The sequence below is a fragment of the Platalea leucorodia genome (genome assembly GCF_965183815.1).
Source record: "Platalea leucorodia genome assembly, chromosome: 16".
Classification (NCBI taxonomy): Eukaryota; Metazoa; Chordata; class Aves; order Pelecaniformes; family Threskiornithidae; genus Platalea; species Platalea leucorodia.
Window position 1 is genome coordinate 11,101,837 of NC_138838.1, and position 24,639 is coordinate 11,126,475.

General features: G+C 39.7%; 1 protein-coding gene across 14 annotated transcripts in view; it reads right to left on the reverse strand.

The window, feature by feature from the left end:
• NF1 (neurofibromin 1) overlaps nucleotides 1-24,639 on the reverse strand; it is a 110,419-nt gene that overhangs the window by 57,684 nt on the left and 28,096 nt on the right. For 4 of the 14 annotated variants that reach the window (XR_014229922.1, XM_082328207.1, XM_082328202.1 and 1 more), the window contains exons 15-31: nucleotides 23,311-23,390; nucleotides 21,818-21,941; nucleotides 20,181-20,324; nucleotides 19,503-19,749; nucleotides 19,103-19,176; nucleotides 18,908-18,991; nucleotides 17,848-18,288; nucleotides 17,276-17,415; nucleotides 16,586-16,708; nucleotides 16,089-16,172; nucleotides 15,320-15,436; nucleotides 14,590-14,771; nucleotides 14,273-14,484; nucleotides 13,473-13,634; nucleotides 12,330-12,433; nucleotides 11,307-11,442; nucleotides 1,087-1,149 (exon numbers count right to left, since the gene is read on the reverse strand). Coding sequence is in view for 9 of the 14 variants with exons in the window: in XM_082328207.1 (XP_082184333.1) it covers nucleotides 1,087-1,149; nucleotides 11,307-11,442; nucleotides 12,330-12,433; nucleotides 13,473-13,634; nucleotides 14,273-14,484; nucleotides 14,590-14,771; nucleotides 15,320-15,436; nucleotides 16,089-16,172; nucleotides 16,586-16,708; nucleotides 17,276-17,415; nucleotides 17,848-18,288; nucleotides 18,908-18,991; nucleotides 19,103-19,176; nucleotides 19,503-19,749; nucleotides 20,181-20,324; nucleotides 21,818-21,941; nucleotides 23,311-23,390 (2,517 nt within the window). In the remaining 5 variants the exon portion in view is untranslated. Of the gene's footprint in view, nucleotides 1-1,086; nucleotides 1,150-1,479; nucleotides 1,668-1,696; nucleotides 2,485-11,306; nucleotides 11,443-12,026; nucleotides 12,191-12,329; nucleotides 12,434-13,472; nucleotides 13,635-14,272; nucleotides 14,505-14,589; nucleotides 14,772-15,319; nucleotides 15,437-16,088; nucleotides 16,173-16,585; nucleotides 16,709-17,275; nucleotides 17,416-17,847; nucleotides 18,289-18,907; nucleotides 18,992-19,102; nucleotides 19,177-19,502; nucleotides 19,750-20,180; nucleotides 20,325-21,486; nucleotides 21,584-21,817; nucleotides 21,942-22,282; nucleotides 22,380-23,310; nucleotides 23,391-24,639 lie in introns of those variants that run through there. The other 10 variants (XM_082328206.1, XM_082328205.1, XR_014229923.1 and 7 more) reach the window with 9 other exon arrangements.

Sequence of the window (24,639 nt, forward strand, 5' to 3'; positions counted from 1 at the left end):
GTGGTTCTATAAGGATTTGGTATGCGTATGTATGTTTTCTTATGAGTAACAGCAGTTAATCAAAACAAGTCAGATTCTACCTTTTCACAGAATAAAATTAGCAAGCTTCATACTTTAAGTTATATTGTTTAAAATAAATAAAACCCAAACAAACCCCATTTTACTAAAATACTTCAAAACGTTAACTAGTGCAATCTCAAATCATGCTTCTTAAAACAGATAAAGCCATTAGTACATACATAATATATCAAGAATCACTTTGGTTCAGTATCAACTTAATTCAGTTACCTTGTGATGGAATTACTCATAGTATTTTCTTGTAAAATACTAGTTTGCACGCAGATTTTGCATTTAAACATGATTACTATTCTGCTCAGTTACAACAAAAAAATTAAGGGAGTATTTAATAAAAGTCTAAATTTCCATTCTGCCTCTGTTTTATTCATACTCTATATTTTGAGGTCACTGTCAAAGAAAATGATGAGTCTTAACTTTTAACGACACCACTCTATCACAATATACATATCTAAACTCTAACACAGCAAGTTACTTAAAATGGGAAATCTGCTTTTCTCAGTAAATCAATACAAGCGCTAAATTTTCTTGCTTAGTCACAAGGCAAACAAAAGAAAATGTAGCAGAAACAAGTCATGTAAGCGCCTTTTCTTTTCAGTAACCCATATATATTAATTTTTCTTCTCCCAGGATGCAAGCTGAAGTCAAGTTATCAACCAGAGTGTTAAAATAACTAAACAGGCTCAGATTTTCCCCAACACCGAAGAAAACATTTTTCTTCCACATTTTTTTTAATTTGAAGATGGTGGCAAGGGTAGAAGAATCAGAGTATTAAATACTAAGCAGTAATGTTAAAAATGTCTTTTGTTGACTCAAATAGGCACACAGAGAATATTTTAAATATAACTTAATTCCAGTGTTAATTGAAATGAAAGCTATTTTGTGCCAGAATTAGTAGAATGATTTTACAGTGAGGTCAAATAGACTGAAGTGAAGATGTTTTGAACAAACAGCAAAAGATTTCTGTTGTGCTTTGAAAGAAATGGCTAATAAAAAGGTCTCCAAACTTACTGATTTTTTGTTTTCCTTTTTTTCTTTTACGGTAGCTTTATTCAGTAGAGAGTGGCAAGTTGCCTACAGAACAGAGATGAGCACAAACAAGTCACAGCACCAACTACATACAGCAACAAAAAACCAATGTTGACTTGTACATAAATTACACAGTAAAATGTAACAAACATAACCAACAGAAAATGAAATATATAAACTAAAGACTGATGATGGAGTTTTTATTCCACAATTTTATTATATCTTATTTACAAAGCACTAAATACAAAACAAGCAAATGTTGCATTTCAATCATTTCTACTATTTCTGGCTAGATTAAACGTCAAACCACATTAATGTGCTCATGATACACAATATTGGGCATTAAATGGTATATTCAGCTTTCAAATGTATTTCACCATCCCCAAATAATTTTAATAGTAAAAATAGTAAAGTGTTATACCTTTGAAATACATAATACTTTTAAAATAAATTTAGAGTTTTAAATCTTCCCAATGTTTCTCTGTGTGTCCTTCAATTTAGTTAGATCTGTGAATCATCGTGGTTATTACTACTTTATTAGCTAAACACTGCCATAAAACACTCTGTGGAAAGAGGAAGAAAAAAGCCAGCAGGTCTATGTTGATTTATTATAGATTTCCAAATCAAGATATCTGACTTGATTGCGCTTATTTCAGCGTTTCATTTAAATGCAAAGGGACCCACCAAGAAGCATCGCATTCTCTTGTATTTCCCGTCAGGATTTGAGCAAAGCTATAGTACATCAGCCTTGTGCACTGCTCCCCTGTACAGAGGTAAATTTTGGTCTTGGAGTTCATTCCTACCTCCTTTAGATTAGATTAGCTGTAACAGTAAATTAGCATCACTGAGACGCCCTACAGCGAGCAACACCTGGAGCAGTATCAACAGAAAGCTAGCAATATTTAGCAGTTTGAGAGCAAGTGTGCACGAACAGTTTAAATAATCTTTAGAGTATCGCACAAACTGGAACTACAAGAGAATTTCTACAACTTAAGAATGTGACAGAGTAAAAAGAAAAAAAAACCAAAACCAAACCAAAAACCCAAACAAAAAACCCCAGTCAGTAAAAACTATTCTGCTAACCAAGCTAAATTTAAATAGTTCAAATTTGTGCAGGACCTATTAACATTTAACCAATGGTGCCTCTGCCAAATTTCTGACTTTGTGTAATTTCTACGGAGTTAGCTCCCGAAGCAGTCATATACATACCCCATGCATCAGCCTATTGCATTTAAAGCAAGTAAAATTCCCATCTCTCTTTATTAAGAAAAATCACATATGTTTGTGTGTTTTTTATGAAATAGCCAGCACAAATTCTTTGTATGAGTTACTTCGATCAGGCTTGTCCGTGACCACGTAACGCCCCTGAACATACATTACCTGAAAATGAGCAAGGGTGAATCTGTCAGGGTAACCAGTTACATTTCCAGATGAAAACACTTATTAGGGCTCCGTTCTGGTAACAGAAACGCCAGCAAGCCTAGACCCCAATATCCAACTAAATACACCGTTTCCATAATGTTGCTACATTGATTAAAATTAGCTACAAATCATTTACAGAACACACCTGATGAGTAGTTTTTGCACACACATTTACTTTAAAACTCTAAAAAAAAAAACTTTAAAAAAAAACTTAAAAAAAAAACTTTAAAGCATAAAAAGACACTGCAAAATTCAGTCTCATTTACTACTACACTATCGCTTGGGATGAAACACATTCACCTTATGAAAAACAAAGTTACCTTGTAAAAATCACCTATTTGGTTCTTATGATAAAAATGAATTAATATAAAAAAATTCAGATTTTTATTTGTACTTTCTTTCAGATAGAGGCCAGTCTCTTAAAAACTCTCTGGAATTTGAAAGTACAGAATGAATTATTACACTATTTGTGATGAACAAACATTTGTACACAAATATGCACGTTACCAGTTAAAACAGTAAACGTTGAAGCTGAGTATCAGTTAATACCACTTGTATATTTGCCAGTAAATCATCTCTTTCAGGAACAAATCACCCCTGTTACCAAAAAAATGTAAAGGCAAGAATAAAGCCAATAGACTTGATATGCTTCCACCGAAGAATCTCTGGCACTGCCCACTGGTGGGTATGTTTTAGTAATTCCATTTCATGTAGGAATTAAAAATGGTTTGCGTAGAAATAATTTCTAGCAACGTATCACTGAAATGGAAATAAACCTGATCCATCCTAGTAACGGCATATCAAAGCAATTCTAGGAAAAGATGTGGGACAATGTAACGTCAAATAATGGAAGCAACAGTCAAGATTGTGTGTGACATTTTCAGTAACACTCGAATATACTCCCAGTCAATGTCCGAGACTGCGGCCATTTGAACCTGAAGGAAACCAACCTGCCCCCCTCATTTCCCAATTTAAAAAACCAAACCAAAGAAAAACCCCAATGCCCCCCCCCCCCCCGCCAACCTGAACACAACCACTGTGGGAAAGAGGAACTGATGACTTTAGAAGCCATTTATACAAGCTGTTACAGCAGAAACAAAGGAAAGGCACGTCATTTGCACGCCTAGTTCATACCAACAGCTCACAATAACAACCCAAGATGCACAACAGTCACAATACACAATTCACTGTTTCTCACTTCCAAGTTCTGAGAATCGCAGTAGTTGCATTTAATAATGCAGCATTCACTGTAAAAATACAACTAGACTACACTGCGTAGAACTTGTTATTACTCGTAATTAGTTTGCACAGCTCAGAAAATCTATCTTCCTTGCTTTACTTTAGACCTGAGATACAGGCTCCATGGTCGAAAGGCCAAAAATAGCTTGTCCAGACCACTTAACTGAGACCGCAGGTCAAATATTCTGCCATGCACAGCTCTGCTGTGACAGTCCTCCCACAGGACTGGAAATCGTATTTCCTATGAGCCCTGAGGGTGGCAGGAGTATCCCCCGCCGGAATTTTTAACAGCAGCTAAATCCATCAGAAAAACACAAGGAGCAAGAGAGACCTGTAAGCATACTGGGCTCAGCATCTCCTGCTGAGCTGCTAGAGAGCAGCAGAAACGGGACAGAGCAGAGGAGTCGGGGACGGAGGCTGGGGAACGCAGGCACGTGAGCAGGAGGCGGCCAGGAGGGTACCGCTATAGAAGAACTTACTCTACAGATGACAGGGCACCACTCAGGAAGGTTTCTTCTCTTTAAGCATCATCTATAAATGACACCAGAAACAAGCACGATGAGGGTGCTCCCAGCTTGGTCACATTCCAAGGTTTCTGTGACAGCACTAAAGTTTTGGCTACAAATAGAAGTCAGTCTATCATTTGCCTCATTAAAAGAACTCTATAAACACATTTATCTGTCTCTTCCAGGTTTTCTTCCTCCTATTTACCTGCTGAATTTCTCAATACTCTGTGTTTGCAAAATGTTTGGTCAGCAGCTTAATCAAAGCACAGCAGCCCTTTGCATACAATAACTTACTCCAGGCCTCTGACAGGCAGCCGTACCTCCATCAGCATGCACTGCCCATAGCGGACGGAAGATATTTTACTTCATAGACCAAAACGTATTCCTGTTGGCATTCTACCTCTCAAATACAAGAACCCTTCATCCTCAAAAGTACAGAGCATCTGCAGCATCCTAGGTACAAGGCTAATGATATTTACCAAACGATGTCAGTGGACCTCCTTCCCAGTACAAGTTAATGGCTTTCCTTACAGTTGTCCACAGCAATCTAGAGACTCCTGCTTTCAGAAGATGATTACGAGACATGACACTGAGTGTGATCAGCATAAAGCCTGAATGATGCAGTGTCTTGACCTCACCTGCAAACGATCCTTAGGGAAGCACATATAACCACAAACAATTCTCTACCAAATACAGCCAACAGCATTTTATACATCTAATTCCTTCCATTACACTCAGCTTCAATCCACAGTTTCTAAAATTTAGGACTTGTAACTACTGTGGTCCCACTGAAGACCACACAGGTTTTTTCTTCTGAGCATCTTACACCCTTTTTAACCTGATTTTCTATCAAAGGCAGAAAGTATAAGATTGTGCTCACCTGTAATGGACAGCTAAATAATATTCCTGGAGCAATGACCTGAATAATACATAGACAATTTTTGGAAATTTACTTCATAGAAAAATGCTCTTGAAGAAACTGCCTCCATTTTTATGCAGAGAACAACTATCTAGAGTCAGTAACTGCAGAAATAGCTATTTCATTCCCCAAGTTAAGGTTTATCAAAGGCATGATCAATAAGACACTTAGATATTTAATTAAATCAGAAATAAAGTTAATTAGTCCTGTATAAAAAGTAAACAAGTACACTGTTTCTGTATTCAAAACACAGTTTTGCATTCTCTCAACCCAGCAGTGCTTTTTTTCCCCCCCTTCCCTATAGATGGCCCATAGGATAAACTGATAAAAGCAAGTATAACCATTACCTTCCTAGTTAATCTTTAGTCTCCCATAGAGATGCTAAAGCAGAGGTTATTGCTGCCTTATTAGGTTTGAGTTCTTAGCTGTGATTCAACACCTTAAAAAAATAACATTGAGTCGCCTCCTGTAAAGGACCGACAGAAAATGCGGTTTTGTCTCGACACGGCCGCTGTGGCGCCATCCAGCGTCGCGCTTCGAGAAAACCCGCTTCGCCACAGTTTTGAGGGAAACGACCTCGTGCGCCTGCGCGGGGGCTGAAGGCGCGAGGAGAGCAGAGGCGGGGACGAAAGGCGCGAACAGAGGCGCGGGGGCAGCACGTGACAAAGCGCACGTACACGTTTGCGATCCGCGCATGCGCGAGAGCCCCTACGTGAGGGGCACACGTGCTCCTCGGCGGGGGCGGCGTGCGCGAGACCGCTCCTTCCGTTCCTGCACCCTCAAGGCTCCCCCCCCCCCCCCCCCCCCCCCCCGCTTCGGTCCCCGACGACGCCTGAGGCCGCCGAAGACCCAGCGGAAGATCCTCGGACTCGAAGTGGTGCTGATAAACTCCTCCTTCTCTCTCTCTCTCCCTCCCTCCTACTCTTTTCCTCTCCTCCCTTGCCCTCCCTCCTCCCTCCATTCTCTTCTCCCCTCCAGTAAAAGTGAAAGGTTGTACGACATCTGACCGATTCCACCGTCTTAATCTCGTCCTTGGGGTCGTATCGAAACCTCCCCCGACATTCGATCGGGACATTTAATTGGCATCACGGACAGGATCCCTTGAGACGAGAGTGTCATACCAACCTTACGGTGTGGTGAGCGATTGCGTGTGAACGAGACGTACAAATAAGTACGAAGCGAGCGCGGGGTTCCGATCCGCGGTTCTGCTCTCCCGCGAGGGAAGCAGCCGGAGACGAACGAAGCGCGAGGAAGGAGCGGGTGTTGAAACCTTTGCACTGAAACTCGCGTAGCAGTTTGTGATTTGGCCTCCTGAGGGAGTATAGGGGAGACTTGAATTTTGCAGTGTGAGCCCCTCAGGATGATATCATATCCCCTTTGTAGGCCCTCCTCTGTCTTGTAGTAGTGTATGGTTTGGCCTCCTGGGAGCGTAGAGGGGGAACCTGAATACTGAAGCGTGACCCTCTTGGGACGACACCCCCCTTTGTAGGAACTTTTTGGTATTAGTTTGTGTTTTGGCCTCCTGGGAGTGCATAGGGGAAACTTGATTTTTCTAAGGTTTGACCCTCCCGGGACGAACTCCCCCTTGTAGGACACGGCCGCCCAAAAGGCAGGCGATTCTTGTGAAGAGACAGAGAAATCATATGAGTTTTTAGAAACATACCGCTCTCGCCCCTCACCCCCGGGACGAGATTGGGCACGGGACCACTGGTTCCAACTGCAAAGTGTTACGGACCGACTAGCGGTCTTGCATAAAGAAACTAGAGTGAAGAAGGGGAAAGGGAAAGCCATCGTTTGTGCGGTGTTAGGAGCGTGTCTGGCAGCGGCAGTGGAGGACAAGAAACGAGCACCCTGCCAATCAGAGGCTGTGGCTGCTTCAGTGCAAGCAGCGATAGCGCCGCTGCGAGAGCAACTACTAGAGACCAAACGGGCGCTGGAGGAGGAGAAGCGCCAAAATATGATTTTGAAGGAGGAGCTGAGGGTTCAGCTCCTGAGGGAGGCAGACACCCCCGCTGAGGCGGAGGTAATGCTGGAGGAGAAAGGGGTACGCCAAATTTATCCCCAGAAAGATTTAAAGCGATTAAGAGAGACTGTGGATAACCCCCCCCATATGTGCCCGCTGGTAAAGACAGAATACATATATGAGGACAATAGCAACAACCATCCCCAAGTTGTAACCAAAGAAATCCCTTTTACCGCCACCGAATTGGCTAAACTCCAAAAGGATTTTGCTAGGACGGCAAGGGAGTCCGAAACCGAATATGTGTGGAGGGTATCCCTGTCAGGGGGGGACGGGATCACGCTATCGGAAAAGGAAGCAGAGGGGTATTGGGGCCCTGGCGTCTTCCTCACAACGGGCGATCGCCGAGCCCCGTGGTCTCTGACCCAGAGGGCTGCATATTGGGTGGGGGGGCTGAACCTATTAGAGAGGGGGGATCCCCTAGCTATAACTGGTTCCATCGATCAACTATTAGAAAACGTACAGAAGGCGGCATGCCTGCAAATGATGTATGACCGGGAACTTAAACCAAATCTAAGCTCTCCAATGTTACTACCGGTAGACCACGAGCGACTCACACCACTAATAAGAGGACTCCCCGACTCGCTAAAACCTCTCGGGATCCAATTACAGGGGAGAATTCAAAATGTGCCTCGCAAAGAGCGAATCGCAGCTGCCCTGGAGGGAACGGTAACCCCTGAACAGCGGCAGCGGGGGAGGAAGGTGTGGACCTGGGGGAACATAGCTCAGGAACTGATAAACTAGGGGAGGAAATACAGGCCAGTAGGCAGGACTTACCAAAGGTAGAAACTAGGGCCGTGCGGGCAGCGGAGCCAGCAAATAAATCACTGGCTTCTTCAGGGGGAAGCCCCGACCTAACAAAAAGGGAGAAACCCCCATTCCGACAAAGATTGTGGCAAAAGGGACTGCAAAAGGGTGTGCCCCAAGACTTGATGGATGGGCTCCCCACCAAAAAGTTAAAGCTCCTGGTGTGGAGGTGGTCCGGACAAGGACCCCCTCCCAAACCAAACCTGCCTTCTGCGCTGGCATTGGACAGGGAGGAAGGGTTTAAGAAGGATGAAAAGAGTGGCGGGAAACTAAAACCTCCCCCCCCCCAGGGTAAGGAGGGAGGATGTTTATCAGATAACTCACCTGCACTAATAAAGGAGATGTACTAAACCCCACCAACCGGGATGGGCCGAGCGGGTGGGGGAGGCAGTGGCCAATGTCAATAATTGCTGGGGTACAGACAGGTGCCTGAAAATTGCAGCATTTTGTCCATAAGCCCCAACCATGGTACCTGTCTCTCGAAACACCAATTTCCCCGGTGCATCTTCTTACTCTCCTGGCCAGCTGGTTCTGGTCAAGCTTCCCACTGTGGGAACTGTGCTTCTCATATTAGATACCCCCCTAAACAAATATACACGGAAAGCAAAAGATACCAGGGGGAGAACGCACAAAATCCACACCAAATGGATTATTCCTTCCTTCTAACCTAAGGAGCGAGTTTTGTTCCTGTTTCTGTTTTTTAAGGGTGGCGATATGACCACGATGCACCTGCTACTTTGGATCATTTTAACTCAGGGACACCAACCCATTAGAATATTCCACTGTGTATATCAGTTTTTATAATTGGTGGTACATATGTGTGCATACATGTTCGTACTTCATTGCAGCTCTATGAATAAATCAAGATTTAATATTTATGGCAAACAGGCTAAATATTAGATATTTCAGTGCACTACAGTCTTTATGCAACAGTACAAAGATCTCATTATCTGGTGCATATTTAAGCATATATATGTGTGTGTGCTTATTTAAGAAAATATAAACAGGCATCATTGGAAAGTTACTGTGTATGTTAGACATTTCAAGAATTTCAACTTATGATTTACTGTATACCTTTTTGATCTTCCTCTGTTTTCATCATTAAATAGTCCTGTGTATGGGAAAACTTAATAGCAAAGTAAAATGAAATGTTGTACTTGCTTAGAAAATGTAATTGTTTAGTTTTCGTTGCAAAAAGTAAATATTAAATATTCGTTACTTATGGGGCTTGGTATTGTACCGGCCGAATAAGGGATGGGGCAACCACCTTTTTCAGCCCTCTGGGCGACAAAGACACAACTTACTTTCAGTTTCCACCAGGGAAAGACGGGCCATTCACTCAGGGAAATAAAGCCAAAAAAGGGCATTATTGGATCTGTGGGAACACGGCATATAAATTCTTACCCGTGGGGTGGTCGGGAGTTTGTCATACAGGGATCATAAGGCCCCTATTTTTAACTCTTGCCGGAAACTGGTGGACCCTAACTAGGCGTAAAACTGTATGATAACCTCAGGGATAGAAGTATTGCCCGTAAGATGTGGTCTACCAATGTAAATTTAGGTGGGACACAAAAATGGGGAAGTGACGAATGGCCCCGCGAGCGAATAATTCAACATTATGGGCCAGCAACCTGGAATCCTAATGAACCCATTGCAGGGGCAAGAGAACCAATCTGTAATCTAAATCGAATAATCAGACTACAAGCGGCCCTAGAAATTATCACCAACAAAACCGCTGACGCCATAGACCTCTTAACTTGACAATCTCAACAAATGCACACGGCAATCCTTCAACACCGCATGGTTTCACACTATTTATTGGCCGAGGAGGGAGGGGTGTGCGGAAAATCAAATATCTCTAACTGCTGCCTAGAAATAGATGATGTGGGAGAAGTACTTCTCCAGTTGACCCAAGAAATCAGGATAATAGCCCACGTCCCTGTTCAAACCTGGAGTGGTTGGAACGGCGATTTGTGGTCCTGGTTACCAGGAGCACCATGGGTCAAACAGTTAATATTGTATTTGCTATGTGCAACTGCCATCTTACTGTTCCTACCCTGTATAATTCCATGTTTTATTCAATTAATTCGACACGTGTCAAATATGCAATTTGTTCCTAGCGCTCCACCTGATGGTGTAACAAAAATCTGTACCATCCATCAGCCACAACCAACCTCAGTACCCATCATTTAAACCCGTTCCCAATTCCTTCTGAAGGAAGAAATTGCATATTGCCAGTTGTTGTTAACCCCATTTCTAATGTTTACCCTTCAAAGTTGAAGAATTGTTAAAGTCGCTCGAGAATGAGCTTGCATTGAGCAATACCTCAGTTAATCTATGTTAAGGCATTCCTTCACCCGAAACCATGTTGTTCCCTTTTTCCTCCCCACAATTTTCCTCCACCCTTATCCCCAACTCTCTCAACTCCGTGTTTTCTTTCTTCCTCCCTTTTTTTCTCTCTTTCTCTCTCCCTTATGCCACCAAGCTGCAATGTCGAGCCACGGGGTGGTGTAAAGGACCGACAGAAAATGCGGTTTTGTCTCGACACGGCCGCTGTGGCGCCATCCAGCGTCGCGCTTCGAGAAAACCCGCTTCGCCACAGTTTTGAGGGAAACGACCTCGTGCGCCTGTGCGGGGGCTGAAGGCGCGAGGAGAGCAGAGGCGGGGACGAAAGGCGCGAACAGAGGCACGGGAGCAGCACGTGACAAAGCGCACGTACACGTTTGCGATCCGCGCATGCGCGAGAGCCCCTACGTGAGGGGCACATGTGCTCCTTGGCGGGGGCGGCGCACGCGAGACCGCTCCTTCCGTTCCTGCACCCTCAAGGCCCCCCCCGCTTCGGTCCCCGACGACGCCTGAGGCCGCCGAAGACCCAGCGGAAGATCCTCGGACTCGAAGTGGTGCTGATAAACTCCTCCTTCTCTCTCTCTCTCCCTCCCTCCTACTCTTTTCCTCTCCTCCCTTGCCCTCCCTCCTCCCTCCATTCTCTTCTCCCCTCCAGTAAAAGTGAAAGGTTGTACGACATCTGACCGATTCCAGCGTCTTAATCTCGTCCTTGGGGTCGTATCGAAACCTCCCCCGACATTCGATCGGGACACCTCCTGATTGCCAACCCAAGTCTTAAACCACCGTTCAGTCCCTATGTTTAGATTCCTGTTGTTTAGCAAACGTCTGAAAACAGTCTTTAAGAAACGCCCACTGTGCACCCACTACTGGACCAAGCTCCAAACTGCTAGAATTATAAAAACAAAACCCGAAGTTTAGGGGCAGGCAACCATTGCAGGCATACCTGGTATAAACAATGGCACACACTGCGAAGCTGTGGTGGGAACTCCGAAGAAGAATTAATGATTGCATGAAAAAATTTTTCTGTCATTTGCAAGAGACTCCGCTGGTTCTCTTCAAGGCTTTCTGTAGGCTCCAGCCTGCAACAGACCCATAAATGTATGGCCAGCAATCAAATAAATGATACTAGCTGTACTTGTATGTTTGGTAGTAACCTTATTTCACAGGGTAAAGAGAAATCTTACAGAAATATTTATGATCTTTCACAGAAAAGTTTCCGTCAATATTTTAAACCATGTAAGCTACATATATATGGTCATTTAATACTCAGTAATAAACAGGCAGTTGTAAGTGGGATTCTCTCACACCATTCCATACAAAGACATGCATATGTAATTCCAACCGATAACTGCATTATCAATTTGATGGTTTCTCTGAAAGGAATTTTTGACGTAGACACAGATATTTGAGAGTTAACTATGAAAAAGAAGGCCTATCTTTTGGTAAGCTACTTAAAAGACGAATACTTAAAGTTTTTCTAAGAGTTAGAGGTATTCAAAGCAATAGAACAACAGCTACTAAATCCAAGTCTTGATACAAGAGAAATTAAAGCAACAAAATTACACACAACATGCACGCATTCCATCTTGCTTCTGTAATTAATTCAATGACCTAAAGCAGATGCTTTCTGGTACTACTGGAAATCCCCACATTAGTGGCCTACATAAAAGTCTGAAGTAGCAAGTAGGAGAAGAGGTCCTGCAAGAGCTCTCTATCTTCCTTACTCTCTCAGGGCTTAGAGGACATGCAGCAAAACCCATCTCGCTGTGTTGGACAGCTCTGTACAGCTCTCCCTGGGTGTAAGGACTGCAGATACAATTAATGTACCTGGTAAAGTGAGGAGGGGAAAAGTATGAAAGTATGAGAAAAATATTCGCAACAAGGAAAAAGGAATCCTACCATATTTACAATGACTGGGAATCACGTTTACAAATAAATACATTTCCTCCCCCCTTGAATCTCAAACCTTGTTGGATCCACCTCAAAGCTAACATGCTGCCATTCAGAGGATGTGATCACAGTCCTTAATAAAGGTTCCAAAAGCTTCTGCAAATACGTAGCACCATATACCTGGGTAGAAAGGAAAGCAGAAGAGGTGGCCAGATTAACATGGCAATTCACAGGAACACTCCAAAACTCTGTGCTAAAAGAGCCAGAAAACATTTGTTTTGTTTTGGCACAAGCCAGATTTCTGTAAAATTGGTGTTTCTGTATTATAGTCCCACTTCTGAAACATGTCGGTGATCAATTTCTAGAAGTATTTTAATTGATTTCCAATTTAGAGAAAACTATAGGACACTTTAATAACCACAATAACCAGATGGGATTCTTTCTTAGAGCACAGTGACTCAACAGCCCATCTCTGTTTGTACAGTACTACACAACTTTTTAAATTGAAATGGAATCATAAACAAGACTTCAGAGTTTGTCTCCCCATCTTTAAATTTCCCGTTACAGAAAGACCATCAGGAATAGTCTTCAAGCTGGTACTAGCCCCAGAATCACTCATATAACCAAACTAGTCAGAAGTTTGAAGAGCCCTACTATGACTGAAGATTATTTAGGAAAGAACTTCAAGATAACTAAAACTTTTACAAATATTTAGCTGTTTGTATCAAATAAGTTCTGTTTTCTAAATAACTAGCAATCTGTGGAAATCTACAAATCTTGCAAATGTTTTTGTTACTGCGACCAGTTTTCTTCTTTACAATGCAGAATATACAGGCTGGGCAAGATGAAACATTCATTGCCATGGTAACTTTCAGGAGGACTAACTGTAAGCTTAAGCCTAACTGGCTGAGTCGTGAAGTCTTGGCAAAAGGTTAGTTCCAGGAGGATTTGTATTTTTTACTTGGGCCTGAGCATAAGAGATCTACCAGAATTAGTTCGTCAAACGCTGAAACATTAAAAGCAAAACTCCCTGAACTTAACAGATGTGAGAGCTGAGACTGACTTAAACTGAGACCCAAAGGCAACTCTGCACTATTTTCATCTAATCCAGTCACTCAAGTGCGTAACACCATAGACCGGTAGTTTTGTATTTTTATATTGCTAAACTTTTCCCGTTATTGAAATGATCTGTAGCAGAGAGAAAGATTAGATGATATACCTTAAAACAGAAAGTCATTATTTTACTGGCTAAGCTGTTTCCTCGGAAGAGTGTCTGCATGGAATCTGCTAGTTCAACTTCCTTTGAAAACATATTCCAGAGTAGCTGGTAGAGCAAGTGCCGGGAATCAAAGAGCGTGACCAGGACACGAGCTAGCTCATCCTTAAAAGAAGCAATGAAATGTTAATCTGACTAGCAGTGAGCCAAAGCAAGTACGGAAAAAAAGAATCATGAAATAACCACCGAGCAATTTGTGCTAATGCTTTAAATTTGCTATGGAATCTGGCACGTAAATATCAAATTAAGCATACACAATCTCTCTTTACATCTTTCCTATGCTATTGCTTGTCTAAAAAATCTACCTCATGATATCCAGTCATACAAATTCATAATGCTTAGTCCAGACAGATAAGCAGTTATTCTGCTGTGTAACAAAGCCCAATTCATCTTGCTAAAATCTAGGGGAGCAAATACAGTTCTGTTTGTCTGCATTACAGCACACGCAATCTGTAATAAATAACCAGCCAAAACAGATACACTTATTACAATAACTGTATATAAAATTATTCGTAGACATTAACTAAAAATTTACTATAAAAATGCAGTTTATAATCAAGATCTCTGACAATTAGATTCAGTATACTTTTCAAGAATATACTAGGATAGGCCAGCTATCATGAACGGTAGGCCTAATCTCTCTTCAGCAGACTGTTGTTACACCCTTAATGTTTGCACTGGTTTTTAGTTCAAGTCTTAATTTTTTCAAAAATGTAGGAAATAAAATGCATGAATCAACTTACCCACTGAGAACAAGGCACCACATTGGCTAAAGCCATAGCAATAGGAAGCTCCCCCTGATCACCCATCATTGTAACCAACTCCACCAATCTCTCAAACCGATCTGCTAGCACTGTTTCTGCTAACGTATCAAATTCTGTTCCCTGCTGCAGAATTTTGGTGAGGACTTCCATAAACGTAGCTCTTGTTTGGAGGTCTTTATGATAGCCCAAGCCTGATTAAAAAAACCCAGAACTACTAAGGAAGATGTAAAAATAAATTAAATACCAATGTCTTCATTTTGTATTCATTTATGCACAGTTATCTCTAACTACTTTACCTATTGAGTGCATAAGACCACTGTCCACATTGGCGTTGAGTAAATTTGACATAGCAAGAACAGTGCAGTGCCGGAGCGAAGCTAGTCTTCGAGACATTCCACGTTTCCTGCCGCCTGTTTGTGCACTTTCATCTTCAACTTCACTACAGTCGTTTAGAAGGTTCATAAACAGTGTGAAGTACCTAAAGAAAAAGACTTGGATAAGTAAAACAGGTTCTGCAAAGGCAACCATCTGAAAAGATTTGCATACAGTAGCAAATAGACAATAAGCCTCCCAAAAAATCTTGTAACTGCCCCATGTAATCTTTCTTGTGGCATAATCCAAACTTTCAAATGCATCGTAACAACCAGAAAGCACTGTCCTAAAATTTGTATGCAAATTTTCTCAAACCAGCAAGTGAATTTCACAGGTGTGCCTTTACAAACAGATGTCTTGAAAGAGATTTTAAGTTTCATAGATAAAAATAAAATACCAAAGCAAGCCAATCACTCTCGTGAATTAAGCACACATCTGCATTAAGCAGAAACAAAGTAAAATTTTGTAATTATTTTCTAAACAAAAATGTTTCCGTAAACCTAGGAGGTTGAGATTTGTGAAATGGGATAAGAGGCAATTTCTGTTTGGATAATAAAATTATTTCTGCAACGAGAAAAAACATAGTTTGTAATAAAAGTCATACAGTGCAGCTAGAGTCCTTGTATAGAAAAATAGTTAAAAGTCACTATTTACTTAAGAAATAACTGAGATTTCGCTTCCATCAACTCAACACCATCTCCTTCTTCAGGCTGTAGTGGAAGTCCAGCAAGAAGAGAGACCACTGCTTCCATACTCGCTTGGTCCAAATCTCTGAAAAATAAAGTTTTAAGCGGCTGTGAATCAGTTCAGCAGAATTAGTCTCTCCTTCCCCTTGACAATTTTCCCATCCAGTACCACATCCCTTTTCCTTATATATCTAACTGCAGGTGAAAAGGATCTTTTAAAAAAAAGTTATCCTAGTGAAGTTCTGTCCATCAGGAAAAAAGCTACTACATCCTGTGGTACAGGATCAAGCAATATATCTACTAAGGACAACAGCTGCAAACCAAATTTGTCACTATAAAAACAGTTAAGTATAAATTCAACACTATAATGTTTCATGATTTTGTTCTTCAGAATGCAGCATATGAAGATGCAGCTCTAGCAAATAAAATGTTCAATCCTAATGCTAAATCAGAAAAGGTATTAAAAGGAATTAAATAAATTTGGTAGATTTAAAAAAAAAAAAAAAACAAAACACAACCCACCAAAACAAACAAACACCTCAAGAGCCATGTTAGTTAAGACTATGCATTAAATATAATTCTGTTGTTGCTCACCAAAACTGAAGTTTCAATTTTTGGTTTTTTTTTTTCCTTAAAATTTCTACCACTGCAGGAAGTCCACAGGAGCCAGCTCAGCTGTGGATACCAAATGCCACCTGGAACGCTGTTAGCAACAGTTTGATAGTATTCTTTCTTACCTTGTCAAGCATTTCACATCCTCATCTGTTGCTTGATTAGATGTTCCCATAACCCAGTCTGTCAAATATTCTACCATTTTGTTCCTGTTACATACAGATATATTGCTTTAGCTTTGTTTTTCTTTCTTTAACAACCCCTCCCCCAAACACACTTACTACTGTTGGCATCATGCTTAATTATTACAAATTCAGTGTAAGAAATATTTGAACCACCACACGCTCAAGATGAACTGAACTAATTTTATTATACTACGTAACACTCCGGTCTGTATCACACACAACATTTTTACATGTGTTTAGTATCCCCACAATCAAAATAAAATTTTAATGCAGCACCAGGCTCTAAATTATTCTGAAGACAAAGACAGGAGTGCTATCCCTATACCAGGAATACTGGTGCGAGACAGTTTTTGGTTTATTTTTTTAAACACGTAACCAAACAAAATTACACTTGTCCACATTACGCTACCCTAGGAGTTATATAATGCAATACTTACCTAAATTTCATTTCTTGGCAAAATGAAAGGTCATCTCTCCTCTCCATCATTACTTCTACTAACTGACATAGCTTAGTTTTTATTTGAATTGCATGTACCAAATTTCCAAGCACACGCACGTATCTGAAGAAAAAAGCAAAAAGATTGATTAAATCCTTCATACTACAAGGCCCATACATCTGACAAATCTTTTCAGCTCCATGCTGGAACCTACACGCTGGCTGACCCAGCAGACTTGCGTAATAGGTTAGCAAGTGTTGGGGCTCCCTTTTTTTGTTTTCCAAGTGAGCAAGCCAGCCCCTATATCAGCTGAAGACCAGCACCAAATTTCTTCTGGCCAAAGAAGTTTTCTATTAGTATAAAATTGAACAGAAATCTGCCCTACAGCTCGTTTTTAACCACTAACACCATTGTACAGAAAAGAAACCAGGAATACTTACAAGAATGAGGCCAAGCTATGGAATGATTAGTTCTTTAAAAAAAAAAAAAAGTCACCCTCCATCAGCATATTTTATGCTACAGTATAAATGATCTCCACGATTACTGAAGTTGTCAGAACCATAAGGAGGAGGATCAGAAAATCAGCTGCTGCTTCTCCATGGATGCAAGCAGAAAAGGTATAAACTAGAAGGATCTACCTCGCTTCTTAAACGTATTACTATGTACAGGAAGGTCAACACGATTTCTTACCTAACCAGATTTAGCATCATTGTCTCAATACTAGCTTGTCCAAGATGCTCTGAGCTCCCTTCTGTATGATTGTCAAGCAAATTCTTCATTATAGCAATGGTTTGCTCTACAAATTGTGTGTTGGTCTCAGTCAACAAAACCTACAGGAAGAAAGTCGGTGGTCTTAATTCTTTGCACACAAAACCAAAAAAGGGTATTTATCAAACATACGGCAGCGTTTCAAAAATCTAATGGACAAGCATTTTTCTAGTATCACCTAGCCAAAAGACTTCCAATATGTCAAGATTAAGTATGTCAATACTACCAGCCATAATGATTCTGAGAACATTCTCACAGATTCTGTACTCAGAGTTCACTAAGAATTCAAGAATGTTTTCAATTACTTCATGTTACATATAGCCTGGAATCACAAATACAATAATTATTAATGCACGTTGTCAAATACAATCACAATGTTTGCAGGTTTTTCTGTACAAAACATGAACAGGTATCAATTTCAATTACCTATGTGAAAGACAAGACAAATGCTTTTGATTAAGACACAAATGTGAAGGAATATATCAACACTTTACCTGTCCTTGAGAATCAAAAAACTTGCTGATGGTATTCTTCAATTTGTTAAACAGCATTGGATAAAGTGCTGGACTCAACTCCAAACCCACCAGATCTTTAATATTAGTCCGTATCTGAAGTCCCACTTTCTCATGGTTACAGACCATCAGAGTCAATAATCGATCGATGAATTTGCTAACGGGAGTCTCTGCATTTCCCTCAGTGGACACCATAGATATCATGGAGCCCTTACGCTCATTGACAGGGCCCATGGGTGGGCTGTAGGTTGCTAATCCTGCATTGCTACGATGCTGCAGGCACACTCCTCCGAGGGCACATAAGAACCCCGTCATGTTGATCCACTCCTGAAGAGAATCTGTGTCAGACAAATCTATGGAGCCTCCCCCGCTAACGTGCGACATTCGTCTCTTAACAATTGTCTTATGAAGACTTTCAGTAACCTGAAAAAGAATGTCTGAAGATGAAATCTCTTCAATTAAATGTAACTAATGGAGAGAGATCAGAATTCTGAAGTACTCTGCAACACATCCTGCCATTTACAATTCCAGTCTCAAGAATTTTCTAAGATTTACCATCCATAGTTTATTGTGGTAGTATGAACAGAAATCTATACAGAGGCACTGTTTTTAGAAAAGTTGAAAAAGCAAGGCTAAAAAGGACTGAAGGGGGTTGCCTAGTCAGCTCCCTGCTCTGCACCAGAATAAAGCACATTTAAAATAATGATAGCCAGCAGCTTGTCTAAAAACTTTCAGTGAAAGGGATTTCATAATTGCTCTAGTAGTATTCCAGAGTTTTCACTATTCTTTTTTTCAATTTCTTTTTAATTTTTAAGCTCAGCTTCCATCTCCCTTACAGCAATTTAAGTCAAATTACTTCTTGGTCTCTTAGTAAGCATAGCAGACAACTGATTACCATTATTTTTCTGGATTACTTTCATGGAGCTTAAGTCTGCCTACAAAACTCATTTTCTAGATTAAAATTCAATTCCTTAAAATAAATAAGCTTAAATAGTTATTTCGATTTTGTAAGGGTTGAACCTATGGAAAAATTCATAGTCACCTGCCCATCTTCCATTTTGGTCTTTGGATAGTTAAGGATTAGTTTTGTAGCTTGTTCCCATTTTGCATGTGTATCCTCCCAGGCCTAAAATAAGATATATCAAGATTTAATTTCAAAACCACTTGTAGCAACAGTATTTTCTGTTTTCAAAAAAATATGCGTGCAAAGAGTATACAAATTCAGAACAACGTTTACCTCTGTGTTGCCTGCAGTTGGATGTTCAATGCGTCTTAACAACGCCATCACTCTTTTCTGAAGAGCTGCTCTCCCTACAAAGGAGCACAGAACATTTAACCAAGTTTTTTGAAAACCCACCTATATCAAAATACGAGATCTTTAAAAGTAATTATTGAATTAACAGAGAAACATATCCCCTTAAAGTGTTTAGAAAAGGATTCTTCTTGTTACACTTCAAAATCCTCATGAACTCAGTCACCCAAGTTCTCTACGCTTTCTAGCAATTCTGACAATTAAGATATTTCAGTGAAAGCAGGAGTAGCAATCAAATCAAGAATCTCAACCCGTTTAAAGAACTCAAACACAAATAATAGTATTATACAGGTAGAAAAGTATTTTACAGATTCATGATTCTTACCTGTTGACATCATATTGCTAACAGACGCAAACTCCATAAAAGTATTGTAGTTTGGCAAAAAATTATGCACTGAGACTTCATCTACTCCACATCTGATATCCGCTTCCTCACAGAGATGACGGAAACAGGACATTGCAACAAGGACTGCCTCAATATCTGGGCTCCACAAAAACATGTATAAGGCGACTTCCAATTTTGTTTGGGCTTGGCGACAAATCGGTGTTCCGCTGCATCCTGCTGTACTTTCCTTGGAAAATAGAGAATTCCGAATTTGGTAATATTGCTTACAAATACGGCAATTTTATTAAAATTCAGCCTTATCCAAATTATTCTTTAAAACTGCTTTTATTCCAGTAGGAATAAGCATTCCTAAACAAGATCAGAGTTCTTATATGCTGTTGCATGAACACAGTGGCTATGAACCTGCTCCTTTCATAAGGATAACCATGTACTTAGGAAAATCTTATTGATACTGGAAAAGCGTACATAAACAAAACTAAAGTTTTGGCTCATAAATATCCTCTTCATTTTTTTCCTGCAGCTAGAACTAGCATTAAAATTAGGCTTGAGAAACTTGTCTGTCAAAGGGTATTACCTCTCAAAGTAATTTAATTTCTACTTGCACACAGGTTTTTTCTCCCCAGGTGTTAAAAAGAATTATTATCATATATTTCTTACCATGGAAGAATTCCCTTTCCCTTTCCTGAGGGTAGCTCCTGGAGCACAGCGTATCATCTCTTCATGGTCAAGAGAAATTTGACTAGTTCCACCTCCAGAGACATCATAAAGGAAGAGAAAGTGGCAGGAACTCCTATCTGATTGCTATAAAGAGAGGGAAGAAAAATAAATCAACCTATTTTTTTAAAAAGGTAAAAAGGATAGATTTCAGGAAGGTAAAAAGCTCTTCAACATTTACACAATACTTTTCACACTGGTGCTCTCAGGGCTTTATAAAGTTACCCATATTAATGGTATCTTAGAATGATATTTCCCCTTAAGAAATTACCTGGAGAGTCATCTTCAAAAACACATCACCCTGAGGTAAGCACAAAACGATGCCTTTCCCTCCCTTTCTGGAGCCGCCTGAAAGCCCTATAGGCTTCTTGGTTTAACTCCAGAGAATACAAACTAACATACATGTAATTATAATTTACATGTAATTAAGTCTAAAGAAGCCAAGCTCAGGAGTACTGTACCTTTCATTCTATATAATTTATATTAGATCAGAAAAGCAGGAACTGAGATTGTGAAGCAGAGCTCTAATAACAACTATTATCTTTTCCTGATCCTGATATTAATGAACATCCTCTAAGCGCTAAGAGGAAAGAGATTTTATAAACAACTAATTACTTCTTAACTGGAAGGAGAATGATAATATTAGGCGTACTCTCTATTTGAAGGACAGTTAATTTCCACTTAGAGGCCAAATGTAAAAGTCTTCCTGAATTCAGAGAAAGGCAGAATGCCTAAGGTCTTCAGCTGCAATACGTGAGATTATATTTTACAAATATATGTTAAACTGGAGATACCAAAGGAAAAAGCCTACTACTCAGCATCAACACAGAAAAAAAGTAGTGTCCATCAGCAACAGAGCTACCAAAGTTGAAAAGAGAAGAAAAGAAAGTAATTTAAAGGTAAAAATCCTCTTGCTGAAAGAGGACTTTTTAAGCATGCCATATACTACACATAAGATAGTATCCTCCTCATGTTAGCACAGCTACTGTCAGGTCAGATAGAAACAAAAGGAAACCCTTTATTTTTTCTAATAGATCTTTAATTCAAAAGGTAATATAGCGAGTCTGGTTTTAAGTCTAGCAAGCGTAGCATTACAATGTGTGTTTGGCTTGGAAAAAGTCTCTTGAGATTATTGGAAAGAAGCTAGTCAGAATTCTAGGACTCATATGAACATGAGATCCAAAAAGAAATTTTTATTTCATCCATGAAGAAGAATATTTTATCATAACTAATTTTCCCTTTTCCTCACCTTGTGGACTATTTCCCTTTGTATTAGGCAAATAGGTATCGGGCACCAGGTTTCTGCGAAACACACATTTTCCAGGCAAGTACGACAACCTGTGTAGCTGAAGTAAAAAAAAAAAAAAAAATCCTAAACCTAACTTGGGTTAACAATTCTAATCAAAGGTGCCTCACAAAACACCGTCTCTCAGCAGAGAGGAAATCAGAAACCAGAAAGTGTAGGTGTAGTTATTAAACCTCTTCCAATCATAAAAATAACCTGGTAAATAAAGGGAGTGACGAAACAGAGAGCAATGAATTTTAATGATCCTAACAGACAGATGTTAACATTTACTTACTTTGTTTTTTAGAAGAAATTTATTCCTACAGATGAGAATCTCTCGCAGCCACTTGAGGATTTCTGTACTGCTGAGCATCTGATGACTAGTTAGTTTCTTGCAGATATAAAAAAGCATTTGTGAACTGCAGCAAAATGAAATTTGGCATTAGCTTTACAATCTAGTAACAAAATTTTTGAAGATATTACTACATTTTACATAGGAATAGGCAATTAGCATGAATATCCTATACATATACTAGCATCATCTTTTAAAATGTATAATAGATATAATATAGGTGTGTACTTTACATGACAAGCTCCCCTCTGACCCTTCCCACCACCCTGGCCTTTTCAGTTCCCTAGAGGAAGTTAAGCAATTTGGGTACTTGTTAGAAGTCCAGACTCCAGGGCTGTCGATTCAGAAGTCCTCCATTTATCCACAGAACAGATACAGCACAGACAGTGGCAGTACAAGTTTACCTACACTGCTCTGATAACGTGTCTCAACTCTGTTCTGGAAGGAACACATCTAGGGATGTTCCTTCTTCATATCCATTCAGGCCTCACACTCTCTGTTAAAACTGCCAAAGGGTCCAAATTAGTGTCAATTTTAATGGGTTTTTCCCCCAGCCCGAACAGACCACAAACTCATTTCTACTACTAGAAATTACAGTAATGAGTTTCAGTTATTGCCCATCTAGGTAGGGTCAGCCCCAAACCTGTCCCATAACAAGCCCCTTGAGCCATATTTAGCAGTCATGCAGGCCGATTTGTTGATGCTGCTAAGAGTGTTCCTCCTAGGCTGTCGTCCCCTTTCTTCTAAAACAAGCATCTCCACCAATTCAGATTAGATCACCAAATATTGCTGTTTAAAATTGTTTAGCTCATGCAATTCTTAGAAATCTGAGTTTACAGATTCTTTTTTTTTTTTTTGTTTAGCATTTTGTGCAATTCTGACTTTTTTAGAACGTCATTTCCCTTAATATTCTCCAAGAAATCAACCGCAACAGCTGCTGTGAAGTTATAAAAAGCAAGATGACTTTAATGAATAAAAAGTCTTTATTACACAGGAAACAAATGGAGATCACAGGTCAGGGCAAACTACTACCTTCTTTAGGTGAGGGCTTCAGAGTCAAGATTAGCAAATCCACACTTCTAGAATTGCTTAGCATTACCCTCCCTCAGCCCCAAAAAGATAAAACAGAATTTAAACAAGTAGTAAAAATTTGAATGAGGTGGAAAAGTCTCTGACTTTTCAAACTAATAATCATTTCTACACCTTAACAGCAGGCTGAAGAGAGTCATTAAGAAAGCCAGCAAAACACCTGTTGTATTTTTGTTTAATTTCTATAGTATAAGGAAGATAAAATGTTTTCATGAACACACATAACAATTTTGACTGCAGATTCATGCCAATGCTGCATAGGTATCCCCAAACAGTCACAGCTATTTCAAAAGGCAAGACAAATCAAACCAGCTATTTCCCTAAGTTACAGAAGTTAGCTTACATACCTAATTTCCCAGAATGTTTCTATAGGTGCGTCAGGATTCCACAAGTCAATGCTGTCTAACTGGTGAAGAACTAGCAAGGCCTAAATTCAAAACAAAGTAGTTGCACTTAAAGGCAGACATTTACAAAGTAATCAGCACAGGCAGAGAAAGAGGTGCAATCACACAGTAATTACATTGTTTTAAAAACAACAAAAGATATAAAAAGTGTTTTATATAGAAGATCGAGAGTTCATTGTTAGCCCGTGTCAAAAGTATTTCATTTCCGTCTTTATTACATATTTATAATCCAAACCTAGAGTTTTTACCTTCTATTTCCATACAAATCCATACTAGAAACACAATGTTTCTAAAAAATAGGTTTTGGCTTTTTTATTTAATGTCCAGCTGCAAAAAAATTAATGCAACCAATCCTACGGATATAAACTTCTAGTGGCAACAACAAAATTCCTGTAGTTCAAGCTCTTTGCCAAGTCAGGACAGGCAAATACTTTGTAACCATCCCCTGCACAAGCAAAAACTTAGATAAGACTAGGTTCTGTCAACGTCTAAGAACATACTGGTGAACTGTGGCCAAAACTTTAATCTCCGCTTTTGATTTAGTCAGATTAACTACAAAAATCTCAAAAATCCACTACTTATAAATCAGCTGAAGACAATTTTCAGAAGAAATATGTATCTAATAAAAATTAAACTGGTCAAAGGTTATAAACAAACAGAAAATTATTGATTAGAAGTTGTTTATCCTTAATTCTACCAAACAACTACAGCAAACAAAATCTCTCCTCTTCAGTCACCTACTACTTGGGGTCTGATATGCAGGCAAATAGACTTCCACTTTGGTGAAAATACAAGTTAAAGACAGAAAGGAGGAAAGTCTTCGCTATTTTTTCTCGTAAATTAAAAAAATAAAGTTTGCAACACAGGGATTGTTATTAAAAATGGCATTTAAAAAAAACCAACCCATAGTGGTCTCCAACAATGTTTAAGCAGTTATTTCAAATTGCTTCCTATTTTAAACAAATATTCTAGAACTTCTTTAGTAACCTACTAGTCAAAAACAGACATGAGAGGCCGATCCTCAGCTAGTTAAGCCAATAATCAGGTAGATTAGGGACTAAGATCAATAAAGAATCAAGATTGAACAGTATACTGAAATTAAATTACAGAACAGCCAAAACTTTTCAATCTCCAAGTTCCTGTAAATGACCGTAAGGATGTTACCATCCAACACAAACTTCCCTAGAGACTTTCACACTGAAAAGGATTATTCTTATACAAGAAATATTCTTGAATTCTACTATTAAACTATGAAGAAATATGTATTTCCTA